The sequence below is a fragment of the Oncorhynchus keta genome, chromosome 24 (assembly GCF_023373465.1).
Source record: "Oncorhynchus keta strain PuntledgeMale-10-30-2019 chromosome 24, Oket_V2, whole genome shotgun sequence".
Lineage (NCBI taxonomy): Eukaryota > Metazoa > Chordata > Actinopteri > Salmoniformes > Salmonidae > Oncorhynchus > Oncorhynchus keta.
The window spans coordinates 3327618-3343776 of NC_068444.1; the positions used below are offsets into that span (position 1 = coordinate 3327618).

A 16159-nucleotide genomic window follows, 5' to 3' on the forward strand; every position below is an offset into this window, starting at 1 on the left:
TGTCCTTATCAGTCCTGTCATGTGTCCTTATCAGTCCTGTCATGTGTCCTTATCAGTCCTGTCATGTGTCCTCCTTATCAGTCCTGTCATGTGTCCTTATCAGTCCTGTCATGTGTCCTCCTTATCAGTCCTGTCATGTGTACTTATCAGTCCTGTCATGTGTCTTCCTTATCAGTCCTGTCATGTGTCCTTATCAGTCCTGTCATGTGTCCTTATCAGTCCTGTCATGTGTCCTTATCAGTCCTGTCATGTGTTTTCCTTATCAGTCCTGTCATGTGTCCTTATCAGTCATGTCATGTGTCCTTATCAGTCCTGTCATGTGTACTTATCAGTCCTGTCATGTGTACTTATCAGTCCTGTCATGTGTACTTATCAGTCCTGTCATGTGTCCTTATCAGTCCTGTCATGTGTCCTCCTTATCAGTCCTGTCATGTGTCCTTATCAGTCCTGTCATGTGTCCTTATCAGTCCTGTCATGTGTCCTTATCAGTCCTGTCATGTGTCCTTATCAGTCCTGTCATGTGTCCTTATCAGTCCTGTCATGTGTACTTATCAGTCCTGTCATGTGTCCTTATCAGTCCTGTCATGTGTCCTTATCAGTCCTGTCATGTGTCCTTATCAGTCCTGTCATGTGTCCTTATCAGTCCTGTCATGTGTCCTTATCAGTCCTGTCATGTGTCCTTATCAGTCCTGTCATGTGTCCTTATCAGTCCTGTCATGTGTCCTCCTTATCAGTCCTGTCATGTGTCCTCCTTATCAGTCCTGTCATGTGTCCTTATCAGTCCTGGCATGTGTCCTTATCAGTCCTGTCATGTGTACTTATCAGTCCTGTCATGTGTCCTTATCAGTCCTGTCATGTGTACTTATCAGTCCTGTCATGTGTCCTTATCAGTCCTGTCATGTGTCTTCCTTATCAGTCCTGTCATGTGTCCTTATCAGTCCTGTCATGTGTCTTCCTTATCAGTCCTGTCATGTGTCCTTATCAGTCCTGTCATGTGTTTTCCTTATCAGTCCTGTCATGTGTCCTCCTTATCAGTCCTGTCATGTGTCCTTATCAGTCCTGTCATGTGTCCTTATCAGTCCTGTCATGTGTCCTCCTTATCAGTCCTGTCATGTGTCCTTATCAGTCCTGTCATGTGTCCTTATCAGTCCTGTCATGTGTCCTTATCAGTCCTGTCATGTGTCCTTATCAGTCCTGTCATGTGTCCTGTCATGTGTCCTTATGTGTCCTTATCAGTCCTGTCATGTGTCCTTATCAGTCCTGTCATGTGTCCTTATCAGTCCTGTCATGTGTCCTTATCAGTCCTGTCATGTGTACTTATCAGTCCTGTCATGTGTCCTTATCAGTCCTGTCATGTGTCCTTATCAGTCCTGTCATGTGTCTTCCTTATCAGTCCTGTCATGTGTCCTTATCAGTCCTGTCATGTGTCCTTATCAGTCCTGTCATGTGTCCTTATCAGTCCTGTCATGTGTCCTTATCAGTCCTGTCATGTGTCCTCCTTATCAGTCCTGTCATGTGTCCTCCTTATCAGTCCTGTCATGTGTCCTCCTTATCAGTCCTGTCATGTGTCCTTATCAGTCCTGTCATGTGTCCTTATCAGTCCTGTCATGTGTACTTATCAGTCCTGTCATGTGTCCTTATCAGTCCTGTCATGTGTACTTATCAGTCCTGTCATGTGTCCTTATCAGTCCTGTCATGTGTCCTTATCAGTCCTGTCATGTGTCCTTATCAGTCCTGTCATGTGTACTTATCAGTCCTGTCATGTGTCCTTATCAGTCCTGTCATGTGTCCTTATCAGTCCTGTCATGTGTACTTATCAGTCCTGTCATGTGTTTTCCTTATCAGTCCTGTCATGTGTCCTCCTTATCAGTCCTGTCATGTGTCCTTATCAGTCCTGTCATGTGTCTTCCTTATCAGTCCTGTCATGTGTCCTTATCAGTCCTGTCATGTGTCTTCCTTATCAGTCCTGTCATGTGTCCTTATCAGTCCTGTCATGTGTCCTTATCAGTCCTGTCATGTGTCCTCCTTATCAGTCCTGTCATGTGTCCTTATCAGTCCTGTCATGTGTCCTTATCAGTCCTGTCATGTGTCCTCCTTATCAGTCCTGTCATGTGTCCTTATCAGTCCTGTCATGTGTCCTCCTTATCAGTCCTGTCATGTGTACTTATCAGTCCTGTCATGTGTCCTTATCAGTCCTGTCATGTGTCCTTATCAGTCCTGTCATGTGTCCTCCTTATCAGTCCTGTCATGTGTCCTTATCAGTCCTGTCATGTGTCCTTATCAGTCCTGTCATGTGTCCTTATCAGTCCTGTCATGTGTCCTCCTTATCAGTCCTGTCATGTGTCCTTATCAGTCCTGTCATGTGTCCTTATCAGTCCTGTCATGTGTCCTCCTTATCAGTCCTGTCATGTGTCCTTATCAGTCCTGTCATGTGTCCTTATCAGTCCTGTCATGTGTCCTCCTTATCAGTCCTGTCATGTGTCCTTATCAGTCCTGTCATGTGTACTTATCAGTCCTGTCATGTGTCCTTATCAGTCCTGTCATGTGTCCTTATCAGTCCTGTCATGTGTCCTTATCAGTCCTGTCATGTGTCCTTATCAGTCCTGTCATGTGTCCTTATCAGTCCTGTCATGTGTCCTTATCAGTCCTGTCATGTGTCCTCCTTATCAGTCCTGTCATGTGTCCTTATCAGTCCTGTCATGTGTCCTTATCAGTCCTGTCATGTGTCCTCCTTATCAGTCCTGTCATGTGTCCTTATCAGTCCTGTCATGTGTCCTTATCAGTCCTGTCATGTGTCCTTATCAGTCCTGTCATGTGTCCTTATCAGTCCTGTCATGTGTCCTTATCAGTCCTGTCATGTGTCCTTATCAGTCCTGTCATGTGTCCTTATCAGTCCTGTCATGTGTCCTTATCAGTCCTGTCATGTGTCCTCCTGTCATGTATCAGTCCTGTCATGTGTCCTTATCAGTCCTGTCATGTGTCCTTATCATGTCCTGTCATGTGTCCTTATCAGTCCTGTCATGTGTCCTCCTTATCAGTCCTGTCATGTGTCCTTATCAGTCCTGTCATGTGTCCTCCTTATCAGTCCTGTCATGTGTCCTCCTTATCAGTCCTGTCATGTGTCCTTATCAGTCCTGTCATGTGTACTTATCAGTCCTGTCATGTGTCCTTATCAGTCCTGTCATGTGTCCTTATCAGTCCTGTCATGTGTCCTTATCAGTCCTGTCATGTGTCCTTATCAGTCCTGTCATGTGTCCTTCTCCAGTCCAACAGCATTCAGAGCAAAAAGGTTAACTGGTTTCTCCAGTCCAACAGCATTCAGGGCAAAAGGTTAACTGGTTTCTCCTTTCCAACAGCATTCAGAGCAAAAGGTTAACTGGTTTCTCCATTCCAACAGCATTCAGGTCAAAAGGTTAACTGGTTTCTCCAGTCCAACAGCATTCAGAGCAAAAGGTTAACTGGTTTCTCCAGTCCAACAGCATTCAGGTCAAAGGTTAACTGGTTTCTCCATTCCAACAGCATTCAGGTCAAAAGGTTAACTGGTTTCTCCAGTCCAACAGCATTCAGGTCAAAAGGTTAACTGGTTTCTCCAGTCCAACAGCATTTAGGGCAAAAGGTTAACTGGTTTCTCCAGTCCAACAGCATTTAGGGCAAAAGGTTAACTGGTTTCTCCAGTCCAACAGCATTCAGGGCAAAAGGTTAACTGGTTTCTCCAGTCCAACAGCATTCAGGTCAAAAGGTTAACTGGTTTCTCCAGTCCAACAGCATTCAGGTCAAAAGGTTAACTGGTTTCTCCAGTCCAACAGCATTCAGGTCAAAAGGTTAACTGGTTTCTCCAGTCCAACAGCATTCAGGTCAAAAGGTTAACTGGTTTCTCCAGTCCAACAGCATTCAGGTCAAAAGGTTAACTGGTTTCTCCATTCCAACAGCATTCAGGTCAAAAGGTTAACTGGTTTCTCCATTCCAACAGCATTCAGGTCAAAGGTTAACTGGTTTCTCCAGTCCAACAGCATTCAGGTCAAAGGTTAACTGGTTTCTCCATTCCAACAGCATTCAGGTCAAAATGTTAACTGGTTTCTCCATTCCAACAGCATTCAGGGCAAAAGGTTAACTGGTTTCTCCAGTCCAACAGCATTCAGAGCAAAAAGGTTAACTGGTTTCTCCATTCCAACAGCATTCAGAGCAAAAGGTTAACTGGTTTCTCCATTCCAACAGCATTCAGGTCAAAAGGTTAACTGGTTTCTCCAGTCCAACAGCATTCAGAGCAAAAGGTTAACTGGTTTCTCCATTCCAACAGCATTCAGAGCAAAAGGTTAACTGGTTTCTCCAGTCCAACAGCATTCAGAGCAAAAGGTTAACTGGTTTCTCCAGTCCAACAGCATTCAGGTCAAAAGGTTAACTGGTTTCTCCAGTCCAACAGCATTCAGAGCAAAAGGTTAACTGGTTTCTCCAGTCCAACAGCATTCAGGTCAAAAGGTTAACTGGTTTCTCCAGTCCAACAGCATTCAGGTCAAAAGGTTAACTGGTTTCTCCAGTCCAACAGCATTCAGGTCAAAAGGTTAACTGGTTTCTCCAGTCCAACAGCATTCAGAGCAAAAGGTTAACTGGTTTCTCCAGTCCAACAGCATTCAGGTCAAAAGGTTAACTGGTTTCTCCAGTCCAACAGCATTCAGGTCAAAAGGTTAACTGGTTTCTCCATTCCAACAGCATTCAGGTCAAAAGGTTAACTGGTTTCTCCATTCCAACAGCATTCAGGTCAAAAGGTTAACTGGTTTCTCCAGTCCAACAGCATTCAGGTCAAAAGGTTAACTGGTTTCTCCAGTCCAACAGCATTCAGGGCAAAAGGTTAACTGGTTTCTCCTTTCCAACAGCATTCAGGGCAAAAAGGTTAACTGGTTTCTCCAGTCCAACAGCATTCAGGTCAAAAGGTTAACTGGTTTCTCCAGTCCAACAGCATTCAGGGCAAAAGGTTAACTGGTTTCTCCTTTTTTTTTGCAGTATTACTTTAGTGCCTTGTTGCTAACAGATGAGATGTCAGATTTTATTGTTTTAATTAATTTGTAAAAATAAAAACATATTTCTACATTGACATTATTGGGTATTGTGTGTAGGCCAGCTACAAAAAAATAAATCTAAATTTGATCCACTTTCGGAAGGCCCTGTACATGAGACTGTTATGGCCCAGAACGGCCACTAGGTGGCGACCTCGTACCTGTGCGGAGAGTGGAGAAGAACAGGAGCCAGAAGAGACAGAGGATAGGTGCTGCCACCACCTGGTTGACGGCCCCAGAGTGGATCTTCTTGTCCAGCTTGGAGGGAAGGTAGGCATAGTACATGTTGTAGCGATCTGCCAGGTGCTTCAACAGCATGTACATCAGACCTGGAGAGAGGGAGGGAGGGGAGCGGAGAGAGAGGGAGAGAGAGGGAGAGGGAGGGGGAGCGGAGAGAGAGGAGGGAGGGGGAGCGGAGAGATTGGAGGGGAGGGGGAGCGGAGAGAGAGGGAGGAGGGAGAGATAGAGGGGGGGGAGAATTTGATCCATTTTCAAGGGAGGGGGAGCGGAGAGAGAGGAGAGGGAGGGGGGAGCGGAGAAGAGAGGAGAGGGAGGGAGAGAGAGAGAGGGAGGGGGAGCGGAGAGAGAGGAGAGGGAGGGGGAGCGGAGAGAGAGAGAGGGAGGGGAGCGGAGAGAGAGAGGGGAGGGGGGAGCGGAGAGAGAGGAGAGAGAGGGAGGGGGAGCGGAGAGAGAGGAGAGGAGGGAGGGAGGGGGAGCGGAGAGAGAGAGAGGGAGGGAGGGAGGGGGAGCGGAGAGAGAGGAGAGAGAGGGAGGGAGGGGGGAGAGAGAGAGGGAGGGGGGGGCAGAGAGGAGAGGAGGGGGAGCGGAGAGAGGGAGAGGGAGGGGGGAGCGGAGAGAGAGGAGAGAGAGGGAGGTGGGGGGAGCGGAGAGAGAGGGAGGGGAGGGGGGGAGCGGAGAGAGAGGAGAGAGGGGAGGGGGGGGGAGCGGAGAGAGAGGAGAGGGAGGGAGGGAGGGGGAGCGGAGAGAGAGGAGAGGAGGGGGAGCGGAGGGGAGAGAGAGGAGAGAGGGAGGGGGAGCGGAGAGAGAGAGGAGAGGGAGGGGGGGAGGAGAGAGGAGAGGGAGGGGAGGAGAGAGAGGAGAGGGAGGGAGGGAGAGGAGAGAGAGAGAGGGAGGGAGGGGGGAGCGGAGAGAGAGGAGAGGGAGGGGAGGGAGAGAGAGGAGAGGGAGGGGAGCGGGAGAGAGGGAGGGGAGGGGGAGGGAGGGAGGGAGGGGGAGAGAGAGAGGGAGAGGGGAGGGAGGAGAGGAGGGGAGAGAGAGAGAGGGGGGAGAGGAGAGGGAGGGAGGGGGAGCGGAGAGAGAGGAGAGGGGAGGGGGGAGCGGAGAGAGAGAGGGAGGGGGAGCGGAGAGAGAGAGAGAGAGGGGGGAGGGGAGCGGAGAGAGGGAGAGGGAGGGGGGGCGGAGAGAGAGGAGAGGGAGGGGGAGCGGAGAGGAGGAGAGAGGGGGGAGCGGAGAGGAGAGGGAGAGGGAGAGGGAGGGAGGGGGAGGGGGAGCAGGAGAGGGGGAGAGGAGAGGAGAGGGAGGGAGCGGAGAGAGAGGGGAGAGGGAGGGGGAGCGGAGAGAGGGAGAGGGAGGGGGAGCGGAGAGAGAGGAGGGAGGGGGAGGGGAGAGGGAGGGAGGGGGAGCGGGAGAGAGGGGAGGGGGGAGGGGAGGAGGGAGGAGGGGGGGAGGGAGGAGGGAGGGGAGGGGGAGCGGGGAGAGAGGAGAGGGAGGGGGAGCGGGGAGAGGAGAGGGAGGGGGAGCGGGAGAGAGAGAGAGAGAGGGGGAGCGAGAGGGGAGAGGGAGGGGGGGAGAGAGAGGAGAGGGAGGGGGAGCGGAGAGAGAGGAGAGGGAGGGGGAGCGGAGAGAGAGGAGAGGGGGGGAGCGGAGAGAGAGAGAGGGAGGGGGAGCGGAGAGAGGGAGAGGGAGGGAGGGGGAGCGGAGAGAGAGAGGAGAGGGGAGGGGGAGGGAGAGAGGAGGGAGGGGGGGAGCGGAGAGAGAGAGAGGGAGGGGGAGCCGAGAGAGAGAGAGAGGGAGGGGGGGAGAGGAGAGGGAGGGAGGGGGGAGCGAGAGAGAGGAGAGGAGAGGGAGGGGGAGCCGAGAGAGAGAGAGGGAGGGGGGAGGGAGAGAGAGGAGAGGGAGGGAGGGGGAGCGAGAGAGGGAGAGGGAGGGAGGAGAGAGAGGAGAGGGAGGGAGGGGGGAGGAGAGAGAGAGAGGGAGGGGGGGGAGCCGAGAGAGAGAGAGGGAGGGAGGGGGAGCGGAGAGAGGAGGGAGGGAGGGGGAGCCGGAGAGGAGGGAGGGAGGGAGGGGGAGCAGAGGGAGGGAGAGGGAGGGAGGGGGAGGGAGGGAGGGAGGGGGGAGCAAAGAGAGAGGAGAGGGAGGGAGGGGGAGAGAGAGGGAGAGGGAGGGAGGGGAGCGGAGAGAGAGGAGAGAGAGGGAGGGGGAGCGGAGAGAGAGAGAGGGAGGGAGGGGGAGCGGAGAGAGAGGGAGGGGAGGGAGGGGGGAGGGAGAGGGAGGGAGGGAGGGAGGACAGTCAGTGGGCCTAAAAACTAGCTTGTCCCTAAACCCCACTACAGGGTCCCCTCCCCTGAAATGGAACGGGAATATTGACTGTCAAACACTGACTTATCATTGTTACTTTCTCATAGTTATTCTGTCAGGTGATAAATAACCTACTAGTCAGGTGATAAATAACCTACTAGTCAGGTGATAAATAACCTACTAGTCAGGTGATAAATAACCTACTAGTCAGGTGATAAATAACCTGCTAGTCAGGTGATAAATAACCTACTAGTCAGGTGACAAATAACCTACTAGTCAGGTGATAAATAACCTGCTAGTCAGGTGATAAATAACCTGCTAGTCAGATGATAAATAACCTACTAGTCAGGTGATAAATAACCTGCTAGTCAGGTGATAAATAACCTACTAGTCAGGTGATAAATAACCTACTAGTCAGGTGATAAATAACCTACTAGTCAGGTGATAAATAACCTACTAGTCAGGTGATAAATAACCTGCTAGTCAGGTGATAAATAACCTGCTAGTCAGGTGATAAATAACCTGCTAGTCAGGTGATAAATAACCTGCTAGTCAGGTGATAAATAACCTACTAGTCAGGTGATAAATAACCTGCTAGTCAGGTGATAAATAACCTGGTGATAAATAACTAGTCAGGTGATATATAACCTACTAGTCAGGTATAAATAACCTACTAGTCAGGTGATAAATAACCTACTAGTCAGGTGATAAATAACCTACTAGCCAGGTGATGGCAAGAAATATTCCCAGGGATAAACACATATTTTAGCTGATAAAGCTTTGGGAAAGCCAGCCCAGTGCATAAAGAACCTGCAGTGCATAAATAACCTGAGCCCAGTGCATAAAGCCAGCCCAGTGCATAAAGCCCCCCAGTGCATAAAGCCAGCCAGTGATATAAACCCAGCCCAGTGCATAACCACCCAGTGCATAAAGCCAGCCCAGTGCATAAAGCCACCCAGTGCATAAAGCCCCCAGTGCATAAAGCCCCCAGTGCATAAAGCCAGCCCAGTGCATAAAGCCACCCAGTGCATAAAGCCAGCCCAGTGCATAAAGCCACCCAGTGCATAAAGCCACCCAGTGCATAAAGCCAGCCCAGTGCATAAAGCCACCCAGTGCATAAAGCCACCCAGTGCATAAAGACAGCCCAGTGCATAAAGACACCCAGTGCATAAAGCCACCCAGTGCATAAAGCCAGCCCAGTGCATAAAGCCACCCAGTGCATAAAGCCAGCCCAGTGCATAAAGCCACCCAGTGCATAAAGCCAGCCCAGTGCATAAAGCCACCCAGTGCATAAAGACAGCCCAGTGCATAAAGCCACCCAGTGCATAAAGACACCCAGTGCATAAAGCCACCCAGTGCATAAAGACAGCCCAGTGCATAAAGACAGCCCAGTGCATAAAGACAGCCCAGTGCATAAAGACAGCCCAGTGCATAAAGCCACCCAGTGCATAAAGACAGCCCAGTGCATAAAGACAGCCCAGTGCATAAAGACAGCCCAGTGCATAAAGACAGCCCAGTGCATAAAGCCAGCCCAGTGCATAAAGCCAGCCCAGTGCATAAAGACAGCCCAGTGCATAAAGCCAGCCCAGTGCATAAAGACAGCCCAGTGCATAAAGACAGCCCAGTGCATAAAGACAGCCCAGTGCATAAAGACACCCAGTGCATAAAGACACCCAGTGCATAAAGCCACCCAGTGCATAAAGACAGCCCAGTGCATAAAGACACCCAGTGCATAAAGACAGCCCAGTGCATAAAGACAGCCCAGTGCATAAAGCCAGCCCAGTGTATAAAGCCACCCAATGGGCACACTACGTCATTTCAATGTGGATAAGTGGGTTTTATTTGGTTGATACATTGATGAATGAGATTACAACCTATGATCAAACATCCAAAAAGACAGCCAAAAGTTGGTCGATATCCCAATGTGTTCCCACTATGTTTACTATGTATTCCAATGGAAAAACACTGTCTGATTTGTGGTTTAGTTGTCACCTAAATATGTTATCACTGCGCTTTGAACCGTTAAAAAAAAAAAAAGCATAACCAAATTGAAATGTGATTGTCAGATATTTATACGACGAAACCTAACGTGTTATCACTGTGCTTCATCTCATAGCACAACCCAATGACCTGGATTGCAACTGAGATTTAATTATAGCGCAAAGTGAAGATCAAGATTCTGCACAGATGATTAAATCAATGGTGAAGATCCCCACAGACAAGAGACCGTTGAACACGTACGCGCTCTCTGTGATGTCATAAGAGAACATGTATTGTTAATTGTCACCTCAACATTCTAAGGTTGAATGTCACATTAGTTTGTAAGAGAGCCTTAACGTTTAGGCTCTCTGCTGTGTTACAACAGTTATATTGAATAGTGTTTGATTGACAACGCAACCAATCATCAACATTTTGATTGATGTATGGTGTATTTTAGAATTAATCCAGTCTGAATCCATTTTGGATTAAGTCCAATTTTAACAACGGCTGTTTATGACTCCCTACAAAATAGCATTATTGATGATATAATTGATAAAGTATAGGTATATTTAATGTGCTCTCTTGAATCTACCCTTTGGAATAACGTTGATAGCAACAGTGAATCTGTTAAGTGGAGATTCCTCAACATATCTCAACATAGCACATTGGTAACAGCCTAGAGTTTTGTTCTTCTTATAGTGGATATTACGGTGAAGATCTGATATTGTTTCAAAGGTACAAATTCAACATATTTTATACAAGGTTTGTCTATGTTGAAAATGGATTACAATGATGACTTAACCCCGTGGTTGAAATGTCATCTTCAAATCAATAGCAAATCCATTATATTTTCTTCCACGTTGATTTAAACCCTTCTGTGCCCAGTGTGCAGATAGTAACAGTGGATCTCAGCTCACCGAAGGGGACGATGATTGGACAGGTGATGCTGTATGTCATGACCACAGTGAAGACGCACATCATCCAGGCATAGGCCGCCCGAACTGGAACTCATACGCCTGGTGCTGCAGAGCATAGAAACAGAGTTATAGAACTGGAACTCATACGCCTGGTGCTACAGAGCATAGAAACAGAGTTATAGAACTGGAACTCATACGCCTGGTGCTACAGAGCATAGAAACAGAGTTATAGAACTGGAACTCATACGCCTGGTGCTGCAGAGCATAGAAACAGAGTTATAGAACTGGAACTCATACGCCTGGTGCTACAGAGCATAGAAATAGAGTTATAGAACTGGAACTCATACGCCTGGTGCTGCAGAGCATAGAAATAGAGTTATAGAACTGGAACTCATATGCCTGGTGCTACAGAGCATAGAAATAGAGTTATAGAACTGGAACTCATACGCCTGGTGCTACAGAGCATAGAAATAGAGTTATAGAACTGGAACTCATAGGCCTGGTGCTGCAGAGCATAGAAATAGAGTTATAGAACTGGAACTCATACGCCTGGTGCTACAGAGCATAGAACTAGAGTTATAGAACTGGAACTCATACGCCTGGTGCTACAGAGCATAGAAATAGAGTTATAGAACTGGAACTCATACGCCTGGTGCTACAGAGCATAGAAATAGAGTTATAGAACTGGAACTCATACGCCTGGTGCTGCAGAGCATAGAAACAGAGTTATAGAACTGGAACTCATACGCCTGGTGCTGCAGAGCATAGAAATAGAAATATAGAACTGGAACTCATACGAACTGGAACTCACATTAACAGGAGGATATTATTATATGTCCTTAGGGAAGCTTAAGTTCAACAAAAGCATAGCTTGTCTGGGTTGGGGCTCATTCCATTTCAACACAGTCAATTCAGGAAGTAAATTGAAATTTCCTCATTGCGCTCCTCATTGAAATGTCCGTTTTCTTCCTGAATTGACTGGTTTTAAATGTATTTGACCCTGACCCATTAGCACAGTGTTTCCCAACCCTGGTTCTCCGGGAGACCCAACAGTACAACCCGGAGGACCAGGGCTGGGGAACACTGCAGTAACATATAACCAGAGAGGAAGAGGCGAAGTGAGAGAATTGACTCCGCCCCCAAAATCTGTCCACATGAAAATACAGCGTTAACCAGTGGAAGTGGAAGGATTCTATGTATGGAGGTCATTGAGTGTCATATTTGGTCAACATAAAATGTAATTTTGCTAATTTGCAACGTGAGGCTTATTTGATCGAATAGAAGTTGTGTGATGTTTAGGTTGTTACGAATGTACTGATTTAAGTGGACGAATGTGGCATTCTGGCAACTTTGACAAAAAATACTTTGTGTTTTATGCCCTTACATTTATTCCCATTATTAGAGCGGTCAGTCGACTATCTTGTCAGTCCATTGATCATCTTTGATATAACTATTTTCATCCAATAAGTGATGTAGTTTATGAGATTGAATAACTGAGGTCTTCCTGACCACCAGGTGGCGCTCCTCTACTCACCCTCTTGACGTTGCGTCTCTCGGCAGCAGAGCGAGCCAGACACAGCCGGGTCATATACATGAGCAGACCAGGGATCCTCAGCAGATCCATGGCGTTACCGATGAACGCCGACGCGATGACATAGTTCACAAAGAACGCCCCGTTGTCAGGCAGGAACACACACCTGGGGTGGTTTGGGGAGACAGGAAATGACATCGCAACAATAACCTTTTTCACACTACAGTGCCAACCAGAACCACACTACGTTGGATTTGTTCTGTTCTCATCGCAGCATGGTTTCTGAAGCGACGTGGGACACGTAACCAGGCCCGGCCCAGTACGGGTCGGGACAACAGTGTGAAAGGGGATATGACAGACTTACTCCCTCCTAAATGACTATACTAAACCCAAATCAAACAGCCAGTTCCATAAGGACACAATATGATGAGAAAACATGGAAGCTGTTCTGATTGGTCCAGAGGAGATCATTGTTACCTGACAAGGTAGGGCTAAGATAAGAACCACTACGTTAGACTATGAGGTGGGGTACAGACAGGATATTACATCACAACAACAATGTTACTCACTGAATCTCAGACCCTATTCACTCTGGATCTGAGAAGATTGAATAGGTGTGGTAACTCATTCTAACCCTGCTGGCCAGGTGTGGTAACTCATTCTAGTCCTGCTGGCCAGGTGTGGTAACTCATTCTAGTCCTGCTGGCCAGGTGTGGTAACTCATTCTAACCCTGCTGGCCAGGTGTGGTAACTCATTCTAGTCCTGCTGGCCAGGTGTGGTAACTCATTCTAGTCCTGCTGGCCAGGTGTGGTAACTCATTCTAGTCCTGCTGGCCAGGTGTGGTAACTCATTCTAACCCTGCTGGCCAGGTGTGGTAACTCATTCTAGTCCTGCTGGCCAGGTGTGGTAACTCATTCTAGTCCTGCTGGCCAGGTGTGGTAACTCATTCTAGTCCTGCTGGCCAGGTGTGGTAACTCATTCTAACCCTGCTGGCCAGGTGTGGTAACTCATTCTAACCCTGCTGGCCAGGTGTGGTAACTCATTCTAACCCTGCTGGCCAGGTGTGGTAACTCATTCTAACCCTGCTGGCCAGGTGTGGTAACTCATTCTAACCCTTCTGGCCAGGAAAAGTAACTCATTCTAATCCTGCTGGCCAGGTGTGGTAACTCATTCTAACCCTGCTGGCCAGGTGTAGTAACTCATTCTAACCCTTCTGGAAACCAGCAGCTCATTCTAGTCGGGCCACCATTCTAGTCCTGCTGGCCAGGTGTGGCAAAATTAAAATACCCCTGGCTAGGCTGCTAACTCATTCCCTTCCTAAAGACGATACTAAACTGGCCAACAGATTAAATACCCTTCTGGCTAGGCTGCCCCTGGCTAGGCTGCTAAAAAGACGATTAAATACCCCTGGCTAGGCTGCTTCCTAAAGACGATACTAAACTAACAGATTAAAATACCCCTGGCTAGGCTGCTAGGGTTCAGCCCTTCCTAAAGACGATACTAAACTAACAGATTAAAATACCCCTGGCTAGGCTGCTAGGGTTCAGCCCTTCCTAAAGATTAAATACCCCTGATACTAAACTAACAGATTAAAATACCCCTGGCTAGGCTGCTAGAGGTTCAGCCCTTCCTAAAGACGATACTAAACTAACAGATTAAAATACCCCTGGTTAGGCTGCTAGGGGTTCAGCCCTTCCTAAAGACGACACTAAACTAACAGATTCAAATATCCCTGGCTAGGCCGCTAGGGGTTCAGCCCTTCCTAAAGACGATACTAAACTAACAGATTAAAATACCCCTGGCTAGACTGCTAGGGGTTCAGCCCTTCCTCAAGACGACACTAAACTAACAGATTAAAATACCCCTGGCTAGGCTGCTAGGGGTTCAGCCCTTCCTAAAGACGACACTAAACTAACAGATTAAAATACCCCTGGTTAGACTGCAAGGGGTTCAGCCCTTCCTAAAGACGACACTAAACTAAGAGATTAAAATACCCCTGGCTAGGCCGCTAGGGGTTCAGCCCTTCCTAAAGACGATACTAACAGATTAAAATACCCCTGGCTAGGCCGCTAGGGGTTCAGCCCTTCCTAAAGACGATACTAAACTAACAGATTAAAATACCCCTGGCTAGACTGCTAGGGGTTCAGCCCTTCCTCAAGACGACACTAAACTAACAGATTAAAATACCCCTGGCTAGGCTGCTAGGGGTTCAACCCTTCCTAAAGACGACACTAAACTAACAGATTAAAATACCCCTGGTTAGACTGCTAGGGGTTCAGCCCTTCCTAAAGACGACACTAAACTAACAGATTAAAATACCCCTGGCTAGGCTGCTAGGGGTTCAGCCCTTCCTAAAGACGATACTAACAGATTAAAATACCCCTGGCTAGACCTCTAGGGGTTCAGCCCTTCCTAAAGACGACACTAAACTAACAGATTAAAATACCCCTGGTTAGGCCGCTAGGGGTTCAGCCCTTCCTAAAGACGATACTAACAGATTAAAATACCCCTGGTTAGGCCGCTAGGGGTTCAGCCCTTCCTAAAGACGATACTAAACTAACAGATTAAAATACCCCTGGTTAGGCTGCTAGGGGTTCAGCCCTTCCTAAAGACGACACTAAACTAACAGATTAAAATACCCCTGGCTAGGCCGCTAGGGGTTCAGCCCTTCCTAAAGACGACACTAAACTAACAGATTAAAATACCCCTGGTTAGCCCTTTCAGCCCTTCCGAAAGACGACACTAAACAGATTAAAATACCCCTGGTTGGGCTGCTAGGGGCTCAGCCCTTCCTAAAGACTACTAAACTAACAGATTAAATACCCTTGGTTAGGCTGCTAGGGTTCAGCCCTTCCTCAAGACGACACTAAACTAACAGATTAAAATACCCCTGGTTAGGCTGCTAGGGGTTCAGCCCTTCCTAAAGACGATACTAAACTAACAGATTAAAATACCCCTGGTTAGGCCGCTAGGGGTTCAGCCCTTCCTAAAGACGATACTAAACTAACAGATTAAAATACCCCTGGCTAGGCCGCTAGGGGTTCAGCCCTTCCTAAAGACGATACTAAACTAACAGATTAAAATACCCCTGGTTAGACTGCTAGGGGTTCAGCCCTTCCTGAAGACGATACTAAACTAACAGATTAAAATACCCCTGGCTAGACCTCTAGGGGTTCAGCCCTTCCTAAAGACGACACTAAACTAACAGATTAAAATACCCCTGGCTAGGCTGCTAGGGGTTCAGCCCTTCCTAAAGACGACACTAAACTAACAGATTAAAATACCCCTGGTTAGACTGCTAGGGGTTCAGCCCTTCCTAAAGACGACACTAAACTAACAACTTAAAATACCCCTGGTTAGGCCGCTAGGGGTTCAGCCCTTCCTAAAACGATACTAACAGATTAAAATACCCCTGGCTAGGCCGCTAGGGGTTCAGCCCTTCCTAAAGACGACACTAAACTAACAGATTAAAATACCCCTGGTTAGGTCGCTAGGGGTTCAGCCCTTCCTAAAGACGACACTAAACAGATTAAAATACCCCTGGTTAGGCTGCTAGGGGCTCAGCCCTTCCTAAAGACGATACTAAACTAACAGATTAAATACCCTTGGTTAGGCTGCTAGGGGTTCAGCCCTTCCTCAAGACGACACTAAACTAACAGATTAAAATACCCCTGGTTAGGCTGCTAGGGGTTCAGCCCTTCCTAAAGACGATACTAAACTAACAGATTAAAATACCCCTGGTTAGGCCGCTAGGGGTTCAGCCCTTCCTAAAGACGATACTAAACTAACAGATTAAAATACCCCTGGCTAGGCCGCTAGGGGTTCAGCCCTTCCTAAAGACGATACTAAACTAACAGATTAAAATACCCCTGGTTAGACTGCTAGGGGTTCAGCCCTTCCTGAAGACGATATTAACTAACAGATTAAAATACCCCTGGTAGACTGCTAGGGCTTCAGCCCTTCCTAAAGACAACACTAAACAGATTAAAATACCCCTGGCTAGGCCGCTAGGGGTTCAGACCTTCCTAAAGACGATACTAAACTAACAGATTAAAATACCCCTGGTTAGGCCGCTAGGGGTTCAGCCCTTCCTAAAGACGATACTAAACTAACAGATTAAAATACCCCTGGTTAGGCCGCT

General features: G+C 48.0%; 1 protein-coding gene across 1 annotated transcript in view; it reads right to left on the bottom strand.

The window, feature by feature from the left end:
* Positions 1-16159, bottom strand: part of LOC118382581 (CSC1-like protein 2) — a gene marked incomplete at its 3' end in the record, with an annotated part of 151872 nt that overhangs the window by 11374 nt on the left and 124339 nt on the right. Inside the window, 4 exon segments of the mRNA XM_052477525.1 lie at positions 5213-5380; positions 10487-10564; positions 10567-10591; positions 12021-12183. Coding sequence (XP_052333485.1) covers positions 5213-5380; positions 10487-10564; positions 10567-10591; positions 12021-12183 — 434 coding nt within the window.